Source organism: Nerophis ophidion, linkage group LG12, assembly GCF_033978795.1.
Source record: "Nerophis ophidion isolate RoL-2023_Sa linkage group LG12, RoL_Noph_v1.0, whole genome shotgun sequence".
NCBI classification, from domain to species: Eukaryota; Metazoa; Chordata; class Actinopteri; order Syngnathiformes; family Syngnathidae; genus Nerophis; species Nerophis ophidion.
Genome location: NC_084622.1, coordinates 4,018,572 through 4,032,654, shown reverse-complemented (window position 1 = coordinate 4,032,654; position 14,083 = coordinate 4,018,572). Strand labels below are relative to the sequence as shown.

The 14,083-nt window shown below is 37.4% G+C and overlaps 1 protein-coding gene across 1 annotated transcript in view; it reads left to right on the top strand.

The window, feature by feature from the left end:
- Positions 1 to 14,083, top strand: part of LOC133562902 (protein kinase C-binding protein NELL2-like) — a 382,068-nt gene that overhangs the window by 139,793 nt on the left and 228,192 nt on the right. The window contains exon 7 of the mRNA XM_061916727.1: positions 1,044 to 1,169. Within this exon, the coding sequence (XP_061772711.1) occupies positions 1,044 to 1,169 (126 nt within the window). The remainder of the gene's footprint in view (positions 1 to 1,043; positions 1,170 to 14,083) is intronic.

The window sequence follows — 14,083 nt, the reverse complement described above, 5'->3', positions numbered from 1 at the left end:
CTTAGTGACATGCACAAAAGTGCACTTTATTTGTTTTCAACTATTGTAGTGGCGTTCTGTACAAAAACTTTACTTTAATTTAGTGTTGTTTTGATATGTCATCTTAGTGACATCATGCACAAAAGTGCACTTTATTTGTTTTCAACTATTGTAGGGGCGTTCTGTACAAAAATTACACTTTAATTTAGTGTTGTTTTGATATGTCATCTTAGTGACATCATGCACAAAAGTGCACTTTATTTGTTTTAAACTATTGTAGGGGCGTTCTGTACAAAAATTGCACTTTAATTTAGTGTTGTTTTGATATGTCATCTTAGTGACATCATGCACAAAAGTGCACTTTATTTGTTTTAAACTATTGTAGGGGCGTTCTGTACAAAAATTGCACTTTAATTTAGTGTTGTTTTGATATGTCATCTTTGTGACATCATGCACAAAAGTGCACTTTATTTGTTTTAAACTATTGTAGGGGCGTTCTGTACAAAAATTGCACTTTAATTTAGTGTTGTTTTGATATGTCATCTTGGTGACATCATGCACAAAAGTGCACTTATAGCTTGTTTTAAAATGTCTGACAATCTTGCATTTTCTGTTGTGGAAATGACTTGAATGTTTGTGCCACTGCTTAATAAATGTTCAATAAATACAGTTTTGGTAAATTCACTTAGTTGGGATTTCCCTCTCTGCATGGAAGTTTAAAAGGAGCATATATTAATGCAGTATGAAGAAGAATGTTTTAATGTAAACACATAGAATCATCATACTGCTCTGATTATATGCATCAAGTGTTCATTCAAGGCTAAGGCAAATATCGAGATATATATCGTGTATCGCGATATGGCCTAAAAATATTGAGATGTTAAAAAAAAAAGGCCATATCGCCCGGCCCTAGTCTCAATGCCCTGACTGCGCTTAGAAATTCTGTACATAAAAGTTACAAAACAGAATCCTGGTTTAGTAAGAGCTAATCATGATATTATTAATAAATAATTCAAGGAATACCATCCATGTCTCAGCAAGTCTCCTATCTCTTTGCCCTTTAGATATCGACGAGTGCGCAGAGGGGAAGCACTACTGCAGGGAGAACACCATGTGTGTTAACACCCCCGGCTCCTTCCTGTGCATCTGCCATACAGGCTACATCCGGATCGATGACTACTCCTGCACAGGTGAGTTGCCTATTGGCGGCGCTGGGAAGTCATTACGAGACCTCTCTGTCAATTTACTTTGCTGCATGTTTTCTTACACGTGAAGCACAAACCAGAAAGCTCAGCGTGTTTACAGCTCGTTCTAGAAGAAACAAGAGGTCGGTCGAGTGACATTTGCCGACAGGATTTGACAAATACTCGGGTCAGAAATTGAATTGGCTGAAATCATGGGTATCCCTGCACCATAGAAATGATATTACATTGAGCAACACCATTATGGTGTGTGTATAAGTAAGACATATTTGTTTCGAATTATTATGCAAAATCAACTTTTTTTACCTTCTGATACCTGCTGATCTGCATTTGGGATCTGCATAAATCCCGGAAAATTGCGCGCATCCGCCATATTTAACACGCTTCTTCTTTTTCTCTATCTTCTTGATATGTTAAAGTACCCATGATTGTCACACACACACTAGGTGTGGCGAAATTATTCTCTGCATTTGACCCATCACCCTTGATCTGGTGAGGGGAGCAGTCAGCAGCAGCGGGGGCCGCGCCCGGGAATCATTTTTGGTGATTTAACCCCCAATTCCAACCTTTGATGCTGAGTGCCAAGCAGGGAGGTAAGAGGTCCCATTTTTATAGTCTTTGGTATGACTCGGCCGGGGTTTGAACTCACGACACTCTAACCCAGGGGTCACCAACACGGTGCCCGCGGGCACCAGGTAGCCAGGTGGAACTGCCCGCTCGCCTGTTCTAAAAATAGTTCAAATAGCAGCACTTACGACATTTTAATTCTAAGAGAGACAAAACTCAAATAGAATTTGAAAATCCAAGAAAATATTTGAAAGACTTGGTCTTCACTTGTTTAAATAAATTCATTTATTTTTTTACTTTGCTTCTTATAACTTTCAGAAAGACCATTTTAGAGAAAAAATACAACCTTAAAAATAATTTTAGGATTTTTTAACACATACACCTTTTTACCTTCCTTCCTTTTCTTTCCTGACAATTTAAATCAATGTTCAAGTATTATTTTTTTTTTATTATAAAGAATGATAAATACATTTGAATTGAATTCTTCATTTTAGCTTCTGTTTTTTCAACTAAGAATATTTATGAAATATTTCTTTAAACTTGTGATTAAAGTGAATTTTTTTTTCTGGCAAATCTAGAAAATCTGTAGAATGAAATTAAAATCTTATTTCAAAGTCTTTTGAATTTCTTTTAAAATTTTTGTTCTGGCAAATCTAGAAGAAATAGTGATTTGTCTTTGTTAGAAATATAGCTTGGTCCAATTTGTAATATATTCTAACAAAGTGCAGATTGGATTTTAACCTATTCAAAACATGTCATCAAAATTCTAAAATTAATCTTAATCAGGAAAAATTACTAATGCTGTTCCATAAATTCTTTTTTTAATTTTTTCAAAAAGATTCAAATTAGCTCATTTTTCTCTTCATTTTTTTCGGTGGAATTTTGAATTTTAAAGAGTCGAAATTGAAGATAAATTATGTTTCAAATTTTAACTTTAATTTTTTTTTCGTGTTGTCTCCTCTTTTAAACCATTCAATTAAGTGTTTTTTTTTCATCATTTATTCTCTACAAAAAACCTTCCGTAAAAGGAAAAAAAAATGTACGACGGAATGACAGACAGAAATACCCATTTTTTTGTGTATATAGATTTATTTATTAAAGGGAAATTGAGCAAATTGGCTATTTCTGGCAATGTATTTAAGTGTGTATCAAACTGGTAGCCCTTCGCATTAATCAGTACCCAAGAACTAGCTTTTGGTTTCAAAAAGGTTGGTGACCCCTGCTCTAAACACTAGGCCACTGAGCAGCATCTGTGACATTCATCCTCCGCTGTTGCCATTTGTAATGTAAAGTAGTCTAAAGTTCCTACTTATATCTGTCAGTAAACTCACCATGAAAGGGCTAAAACATATCGGTGTAGTAAGTTTGGTAGTTACAGGATTATCATATTCAAAATATGTCCCTGGACACATGGGGATTTTGAATATGTCCCAATACCAATATTTTGGTACCAGTACCAAAATATATTTCTGTACTTTTCGAAACTTGCATCATTGTTTTTGTTTTAACCAAAAAATCTTACTGAAAATAAACATGTGTTTCTTATTGCAATTTTGTCCTTGAATAAAATAGTGAACATACTAGACGATTTGTCTTTTAGTAGTAAGTAAACAAACAAATGCTCCTAATTAGTCTGCTGACGTTTGCAGTATTGTGTCATTTATCATTCTACTATTTTGTCAAAATTATGAAGGACAAGCTGTATAAAATGGATTATGAATGTACTGTACTTGTTCATTTATTGTTTTTGTCTGCTTATTTTCTGTTTTATCATGTTCTATCTACACTTCTGTTAAAATGTAATAATCACTTATTCTTCTGTTGTTTGGATACTTTACATTAGTTTGGGATGATACCACAACTTTAGCTATCGATCCGATACCAAGTAGTCTCCGCTTGAGATGGTTTCCTGTGGACGGGACTCTCGCTGTTGTCTTGGATCCGCTTGAACTGAACTCTCGCGGCTGTGTTGGAGCCACTATGGATTGAACTTTCACAGTATCATGTTAGACCCGCTCGACATCCATTGCTTTCGGTCCCCTAGAGGGGGGGGTTGCCCACATCTGAGCTCCTCTCCAAGGTTTCTCATAGTCAGCATTGTCACTGGCGTCCCACTGGATGTGAATTCTCCCTGCCCACTGGGTGTGAGTTTTCCTTGCCCTTTTGTGGGTTCTTCCGAGGATGTTGTAGTCGTAATGATTTGTGCAGTCCTTTGAGACATTTGTGAATTGGGGCTATATAAATAAACATTGATTGATTGATTGATTGATAGTTACACAGGATCATACGTTGGTCGTATTCAAAATCCTCATGTGTCCAGGGACATATTTTCAAGATTTTGCCCTGCTAAAAAATATCGATGTAATCATAGAATCGACTCGATACACTCCTGAACTTGGTATCATTACAGTGGAAGTCAGGTGTAGATCCACCGATGGCGTTTGTTTACATTGTGACGCCGGTGAGCTATTGTATCCTCCTACGGTGTGTAGTGAAGCATGTTGAGCTCTTCCTCGTCCTGCAGTGATAATGATACTTGTAAGAAACGTACTTTATTTGTCGCCATGGAGACAAGGATTAGCGATCTAGAAGTAGTTAAAATATTGTGGCTGTATGTTACTGCTAACTAGCTAGCCATGTCTTAAAGCACCTCTTCCAGAGGGCGTTTCAGTGTTACAACGCCACCTTTTTCTTTAGTTTTTAGGCCAAAATGCGTTTGTTCTCCCTTTTCTGTCTTCTGTCTCCACACTGTGTCTGCTTGTAAGTACTCTGTGTGTGTGCGTTGCCGAACATGCTCCTTTGCTCCTAAAACCAGCAATGTCACGGCGTGATGCCTGTTGAAAAAAAAAAAAAAAAAAGGGTAGGGGGGACCGGTACATTTTAGAGGCGGTATAGTACATTATGAGATTCATTAGTATCGCGGAACTTTACTAGTACCGGTATACCGTACAACCCTACTCGGCGGTTAGTTCAGTAGCATTTAGCACAATACTTCCTTTAAAATGTTTGCCTTTAAGTTGACGTCAAATCCAGGAAGAGTCGTTAATCAGCAGTATGGTTTCGAGTCACTCTTTAGACCAGGGCTAGAAAACCTATGACTCGCGAGCCAGATGTGGCTCTTTTGATGACTGCATCTGGCTCTCGAATAAATCTGAACTGACACGATAAATAATGAATAATTCCACTTGTAATCACAGTGTTAAAAGTAATGTTCAAAATATAAAACATTCTCATGCATTTTTTACTCCAGCCGTCCGTTTTCTAAGAAGTTGCGTTATTGGTAAGAAGTTATTTATTTATTATTGGGGTTTTTTCAGACCACCAAGCACCGACATGAGAGCCTGTTTCAGGGTTTCAATATTTTTTTATTTTTCAATAAGTCTCTCAGTTGCTTTCTAGCAATTGTCAATTCCTCTTTCGTTCGCGATCCGGCTTCGGCTCCAACCCCGTCTCTCCTCCCGGCTGCTGCTTATAACAGAGTGACAGGTGATTAGATATCAAGGCCCAGGTGGGCCTTCCATGCACCTGTCGCTGATTTTGAGGCCGGTCCTGGCACACCACGCTGCGCTGCAGGCCACGCCCCCTCCACAGTTAGCTTCAATGTTATTACAAAGAATATACTCGAGAAATGTTGGTCTTACTTAAAAATGCACGCGTTCAGTGTTAAAAAAAAAAATTATATGGCTCTTATGGAAATACATTTTAAAATATGTGGCTTCTTGGCACTCTGCTTTAGACGCAAGGGCCTTTAGTTTGCTCCAAACTGTAGTTGTTAAAGGCCCTCCAGTTGCCCGTAGAAAGACAAGAAATGCTCCCCTTGTCACCTATAGCAATTTGAATGGAGGGTTGTGTGAGCAGACAAAAGGGAAACCAGTTCTTCGCCAAGAAGCACTCAATTCAGAGCTGAAAGAATTGACTGCACATTGATTCGTTTTCAGAAACGCCCTCCAACCTTTTTTCTTCCATTTGCACCTTTGGCTTAGAAAAGTCTGGCTTGCAGCGTGGAAACTTGGCGGAAAAATAGATTGTTTTCAAGTGTCTGGTCATGTCGTGACTTGTGTGGAGTGTGTGTTCAGTCTTCATCTGGTGTGTGAAAATTACAGTGTGTGTGTGTGGAGAGAAAGTGACTGGGAACTTGTGATGGAGGCGGATGGCCCATTTGTCCCGGATTAAAACTGAAGGGAAAAAAAATCCAGTTTAATAAAGCACTATCTCAAACTAAGTAGATTACTTTTGTAATTTGCAGCATATGTCCTATTTGGAGACATATTTCGAAATATTTTACAAACCCCGTTTCCATATGAGTTGGGAAATTGTGTTAGATGTAAATATAAACGGAATACAACGATTTGCAAATCCTTTTCAACCCATATTCAATTGAATGCACTACAAAGACAACATATTTAATGTTCAAACTCGTAAACTTTATTTTTTTTTGCAAATAATAATTAACTTAGAATTTCATGGCTGCAACACGTGCCAAAGTAGTTGGGAAGGGGCATGTTCGCCACTGTGTTTCATCACCTTTTCTTTTAACAACACTCAATAAACCTTTGGGAACTAAGGAGACACATTTTTGAAGCATTCCGGGGGAATTCTTTCCCATTTTTGTTTTATGTACTGCTTAAGTTGTTCAACAGTCCGGGCTCTCCGTTGTGGTATTTTAGGCTTCATAATGCGCCACAAAATTTCAATGGGAGACAGGTTTGATTGATTGATTGAAACTTTTTATTAGTAGATTGCACAGTACAGTACATATTCCGTAGAATTGACCACTAAATGGTAACACCCGAATAAGTTTTTCAACTTGTTTAAGTCGGGGTCCACGGTAATCATCCATCCATCCATTTCCTACCGCTTATTCCCTTTCGGGGTCGCGGGGGGCGCTGGCGCCTATCTCAGCTACAATCGGGCGGAAGGCGGGGTACACCCTGGACAAGTCGCCACCTCATCGTAGGGCCAACACAGATAGACAGACAACATTCACACTCACATTCACACACTAGGGCCAATTTAGTGTTGCCAATCAACCTATCCCCAGGTGCATGTCTTTGGAAGTGAGAGGAAGCCGGAGTACCCGGAGGGAACCCACGCATTCATGGGGAGAACATGCAAACTCCACACAGAAAGATCCCGAGCCTGGATTTGAACCCAGGACTGTAGGACCTTTGTATTGTGAGGCAGACGCACTAACCCCTCTGCCACCGTGAAGCCCCCACGGTAATCAATTCATGGTTAATCAATTCGTTAATCAATTCATGGTATTATAGGTCTGGACTACAGGCAAGCCAGTCTAGTACCCGCACTCTTTTACTATGAAGCCACTCTGTTGTAACAAGTGTCTTGGCATTGTCTTGCTGAAATAAGCAGGGGCGTCCATGATAACGTTGCTTGAATGACAACATATGTTGCTCCAAAACCTGTATGTACTTTTCAGCATTAATGTTGCCTTCACAGATGTGTAAGTTACCCATGCCTTGGGCACTTATACACTCCCATACCAATACAGGTGCTGGCTTTTCAACTTTGCGCCTAGAACAATCCTGATGGTTATTTTCCTCTTTGGTCCGGAGGACACGACGTTCACTGTTTCCAAAAAAACAATTTGAAATGTGGACTCGTCAGACCACAGAACACTTTTCCACTTTGCAATTAGTTGAGCTCGGGCCCAGCGAAGCCGGCGGCGTTTCTGGGTGTTGTTGATAAATGGCTTTGGCTTTGCATAGTAGAACTTTAAAGGCCTACTGAAATGAGATTTTCTTATTTAAACGGGGATAGCAGGTCCATTTTATGTGTTATACTTGATCATTTTGCGATATTGCCATAATTTTTCTGAAAGGATTTAGTAGGGAACATCGACAATAAAGTCGACAGAAAAGCCTTGCCTTTACTGGAAGTCGCAGACGATGACGTCACCCGTTGAGGGCTCCTCACATCCTCATATTGTTTTTAATGGGAGCCTCCAACAAAAAGAGCTATTCGGACCGAGAAAACGACAATTTCCCCATTAATTTGAGCCAGGATGAAAGATTTGTGTTTGAGGGTATTGATAGCGACGGACTAGAAAAAAAAAAAAAAATCAAGTAAAAAAAAAAAAAGCGCGATTGCATTGTGAGCGATTCAGATGTTTTTAGACACATTTACTAGGATAATTCTGGGAAATCCCTTATCTTTCATTTGTGTTGCTGAGTGTTTTAGTGAGATTAAATAGTACCTGATAGTAGGAGGGGTGTGTCCACGGGTGTCTTGAGGCCAGTGTCTGATGGCAGTCGACGGCAGCTGTATGGACGGCACAACCTCAGCTGATCTCCGGTAAGTGGCGACTTTTTACCACAATTTTCTCACCGAAAACTGCTGGTTGAAATTTGGTCGTGATTCATGTTCGCTTGACCGCTCTGATCCATAGGAAAGCTTCACCTCTGTGAATTTTAAACAAGGAATCACCGTGTGTTTTTGTGGCTAAAGGCTAAAACTTCCCAACTCCATTTTTCTACTTTGACTTCTCCATTATTGATTGAACAAATTGCAAAAGATTCAGCAACACAGATGTCCAAAATAGCGCTAATATTTCCTAACAGTCCGTGACGTCACGCGCACACGTCGTCATTCCGCGACGTTTTCAACAAGAAACTCCCGGGAAATTTTAAATTGCTATTTAGTAAACTAAAGCGGCTGTATTGGCATGTGTTGCAATGTTAATATTTCATCATTGATATATAAACTATCAGACTGTGTGGTCGGTAGTAGTGGGTTTCAGTAGGCCTTTAACTTGCACTTACAGATGTAGCGACAAACTATAGTTACTGACAGGGGTTTTCTGAAATGTTCCTGAGCCCATATGGTGATATCCTTTACAACAAGAAACTCCCGGGAAATTTTAAATTGCAATTTAGTAAACTAAAAAGGACGTATTGGCACGTGTTGCAATGTTAATATTTCATCATTGATATATAAACTATCAGACTGCGTGGTCGGTAGTAGTGGCTTTCAGTAGGCCTTTAACTTGCACTTACAGATGTAGCAACAAACTGTAGTTACTGACAGTGTTTTTCTGAAATGTTCTGAGCCCATGTGAAGATATCCTTTACACACTGATGTCGGTTTTTGATGCGGTACCGCCTGAGGGAACGAAAGTCCGTTATATCATCGCTTACGTGCAGTGATTTCTCCAAATTCTCTGAACCTTTTGATAATATTACGGACCGCAGAAGGTGAAATTCCTAAATTTCTTTCAAAAGCCCGTTGAGAAATGTTGTTCTTAAACTATTTGACTATTTGTTCACGGGATGTTCCATAGAGTGTTTGATGAGCATACCTCAACTTTACCAGTATTTATTGCCACCTTTCCCAACTTTTTTGTCACGTGTTGCTAGTATCAAATTCTAAAGTTAATGATTACTTGCAAAAAAAAAAACAAGTTTATCAGTTTGAACATCAAATATGTTGTCTTTGTATTCAACTGAATATGGGTGGAAAATTATTTGCAAATCATTGTATTCCGTTTATATTTACCTCCAACACAATTTACCAACTCATTTCGAAACAGGGTTTGTACATTAATTTTTGTATTTTGTTTGCGTAAGCCAGGGTTTGGCAAAGCAAAATGTTGAAAGAGCCAGATCGGGCCAAAGATACAAAAAAACGACTTTGTCTGGAGCCGCCAAAAAATAAAAGCCTTTTATAAATGTTATAATGAAGGCAACACATGATGTAAGTGTCTATATTAGCCATATTAACCTACTATCAAAAATACTTCAAAAATATTTTATAAGTGTTATAATGAAGGCAACACATGATGTAAGTGTCTATATTAGCCATATTAACCTACTATCAAAAGACTTCAAAAGTATTTTATAAGTGTTATAATGAAGGCAACACATGATGTAAGTGTCTATATTAGCTATATTAACCTAATATCAAAATTATTTTAAAAGTTTTTAAAAAGTGTTATAATGAAGGCAACACATGATGTAAGTGTCTATATTAGTTATATTAACCTACTATCAAAATTATTTTAAAAGTCTTTAAAAAGTGTTATTCTGAAGGCAACATATGATGTAAGTGTCTATATATTAGCTATATTAACCTAATATCAAAATTATTTTAAAAGTCTTTAAAATAATGAAGGCAACCCATGATGTAAGTGTCTATATTAGCTATATTAACCTAATATCAAAATTATTTTAAAAGTCTTTAAAAAGTGTTATAATGAAGGCAACACATGATGTAAGTGTCTATATTAGCTATATTAACCTAATATCAAAATTATTTTAAAAGTCTTTAAAATAATGAAGGCAACCCATGATGTAAGTGTCTATATTAGCTATATTAACCTACTATCAAAATTATTTTAAAAGTCTTTAAAAAGTGTTATAATGAAGGCAACACATGATGTAAGTGTCTATATTAGCTATATTAACCAACTATCAAAATTATTTTAAACGTCTTTAAAACGTGTTATAATGAAGGCAACACATGATGTGTCTATATTAGCTATATTAACCTACTATCAAAATTATTTTAAAAGTCTTTAAAAAGTGTTATAATGAAGGCAACACATGATGTGTCTATATTAGCTATATTAACCAACTATCAAAATTATTTTAAACGTCTTTAAAACGTGTTATAATGAAGGCAACACATGATGTGTCTATATTAGCTATATTAACCTACTATCAAAATTATTTTAGAAGTCTTTAAAAAGTGTTATAATGAAGCAACACATGATGTAAGTGTCTATATTAGCTATATTAACCTACTATCAAAATTATTTTAAACGTCTTTAAAAAGTGTTATAATGAAAGCAACATATGATGTAAGTGTCTATATTAGCTACATTAACCTACTATCAAAATTATTTTAAACGTCTTTCAAAAGTGTTATAATGAAGGCAACACATGATGTAAGTGTCTATATTAGCTATATTAACCTACTATCAAAATTATTTTAAAAGTCTTTAAAAAGTGTTATAATGAAAGCAACACATGATGTAAGTGTCTATATTAGCTCTATTAACCAACTATCAAAATTATTTCAAACGTCTTTCAAAAGTGTTATAATGAAGGCAACACATGATGTAAGTGTCTATATTACCTATATTAACCTACTATCAAAACTATTTTAAACGTCTTTAAAAAGTGTTATAATGAAGGCAACAGATGATGTAAGTGTCTATATTAGCTATATTAACCTACTATCAAAATCATTTTAAACGTCTTTCAAAAGTGTTATAATGAAGGCAACACATGATGTAAGTGTCCATATTAGCTATATTGACCTACTATCAAAAGACTTTAAAAGTATTTGATAAGTGTTATAATCAAGGCAACACATGATGTAAGTGTCTATATTAGTTATATTAACCTACTATCAAAATTATTTTAAAAGTCTTTAAAAAGTGTTATAATGAAGGCAACACATGATGTAAGTGTCTATATTAGCTATATTAACCTAATACCAAAATTATTTTAAAAGTCTTTAAAAAGTGTTATAATGAAGGCAACACATGATGTAAGTGTCTATATTAGCTGTATTGACCTACTATCAAAAGACTTTAAAAGTATTTGATAAGTGTAACAATCAAGGCAACACATGATGTAAGTGTCTATATTAGTTATATTAACCTACTATCACAATTATTTTAAAAGTCTTTAAAAAGTGTTATAATGAAGGCAACACATGATGTAAGTGTCTATATTAGCTATATTAACCTACTATCAAAATTATTTTAAAAGTCTTTCAAAAGTGTTATAATGAAGGCAACGCATGATGTAAGTGTCTATATTAGCTATATTAACCTACTATCAAAATTATTTTAAAAGTCTTTAAAAAGTGTTATAATGAAGGCAACACATGATGTAAGCGTCTATATTAGCTATATTAACTTACTATCAAAATTATTTCAAACGTCTTTCAAAAGTGTTATAATGAAGGCAACAGATGGTGTAAGTGTCTATATTAGCTATATTAACCTACTATCAAAATTATTTTAAACGTATTTCAAAAGTGTTATAATGAAGGCAACACAAGATGTAAGTGTCTATATTAGCTATATTAACCCACTATCAAAATTATTTTAAAAGTCTTTCAAAAGTGTTATAATGAAGGCAACACATGATGTAAGTGTCTATATTACCTATATTACCTACTATCAAAATTATTTAAAAGTCTTTAAAAAAGTGTTATAATGAAGGCAACACATGATGTAAGTGTCTATATTAGCTACATTAACCTACTATCAAAATTATTTTAAACGTCTTTAAAAAGTGTTATAATGAAGGCAACACATGATGTAAGTGTCTATATTAGCTATATTGACCTACTATCAAAAGACTTTAAAAGTATTTAATAAGTGTTATAATGAAGGCAACACATGATGTAAGTGTCTATATTAGCTATATTAACCTACTATCACAATTATTTTAAAGGTCTTTAAAAAGTGTTATAATGAAAGCAACATATGATGTAAGTGTCTATATTAGCTATATTAACCTACTATCAAAATTATTTCAAACGTCTTTAAAAAGTGTTATAATGAAGGCAACAGATGATGTAAGTGTCCATATTAGCTATATTAGTCTACCCTCAAAATGACTTTAAAAGTATTTTAAAAGTGTTATGATGAAGACAACACATGGTTTAAGTGTCTATATTAACCTACTATCAAAATTACTTTAAACGTCTTTTATAAGTGTTATAATGAAGGCAACACATGATGTAAGTGTCTATGCTAGTTTGAAGTGTCATCCCATGGAATTGTCCAAAATGTTTTGGAATCCTGGAGCATTCAAAGCTAATTTCACTGGAACTAAGGGGCCAAGCCCAACTCCTGGAAAAACAACCCCACAGCATAATTCCTCCTCCACCAAATTTCACACCCGGCACAATGCAGTCGGTAATGTAGCGTTCTCCTGGCAACCTCGAAACCCAGACTGGTCCATCCGATTGCCAGATGGACAAGAGTGATTCATCAGTCCAGAGAAGGAGTCTCCACTGCTCTAGCGTCCAGTGGTGACGTGCTTTACACCACTCAGTTGACCATTTGTCAAGTGCAGTGATTCTCAAACTGCATACCACTAGTGTTACGCCCGAGAATCATAAGTGATCATTGTTTTATTTTCTGAAATTCAAACAGTGTTACTATTCAAAGTATTTGTAATGTTATAGAGGTCAAAACAATTACATATACTTGTTAAATAAAACGTCTGCCTTCCATCCATCCATCCATCTTCTTCCGCTTATCCGAGGTCGGGTCGCGGGGGCAACAGCCTAAGCAGGGAAACCCAGACTTCCCTTTCCCCAGCCACTTCGTCTAGCTCTTCCCGGGGGATCCCGAGGCGTTCCCAGGCCAGCCGGGAGACATAGTCTTCCCAACATGTCCTGGGTCTTCCCCGTGTTCTCCTACCGGTTGGACGTGCCCTAAACAGCTCCCTAGGGAGGCGTTCGGGTGGCATCCTGACCAGATGCCCGAACCACCTCATCTGGTGCAGCGGCTTTACTTTGAGTTCCTCCCGGATGGCAGAGCTTCTCACCCTATCTCTAAGGGGAGAGCCCCGCCACACGGCGGAGGAAACTCATTTGGGCCGCTTGTACCCGTGATCTTATCCTTTCGGTCATGACCCAAAGCTCATGACCATAGGTGAGGATGGGAACGTAGATCGACCGGTAAATTGAGAGCTTTGCCTTCCGGCTCAGCTCCTTCTTCACCACAATGGATCGATACAGCGTCCGCATTACTGAAGACGGCGCAACGATCCGCCTGTCAATCTCGCGATCCACTCTTCCCTGACTCGTGAACAAGACTCCTAGGTACTTGAACTCCTCCACTTGGGGCAGGGTCTCCTCCGCAACCTGGAAATGGTATTCCACCCTTTTCCGGGCGAGAACCATGGACTCGGACTTGGAGGTGCTGATTCTCATTCCGGTCGCTTCACACTCGGCTGCAAACCGATCCAGTAAGAGTTGAAGATCCCGGTCAGATGAAGCCATCAGGACCACATCATCTGCAAAAAGTAGAGACCTAATCCTGCGGTCACCAAACCGGAACCCCTTAACGCCTTGACTGCGCCTAGAAATTCTGTCCATAAAAGTTATGAACAGAATCGGTGACAAAGGACAGCCTTGGCGGAGTCCAACTCTCACTGGAAATGTGTTTGACTTACTGCCGGCAATGCGGACCAAGCTCTGGCACTGATCATACAGGGAGCGGACCGCCACAATAACACAGTCCGATACCCCATACTCTCTGAGCACTCCCCACAGGACTTCCCGAGGGACAAGGTCGAATGCCTTCTGCCTTGTTGGTCATTATAGTGGTACTTAATGAATACTTATGT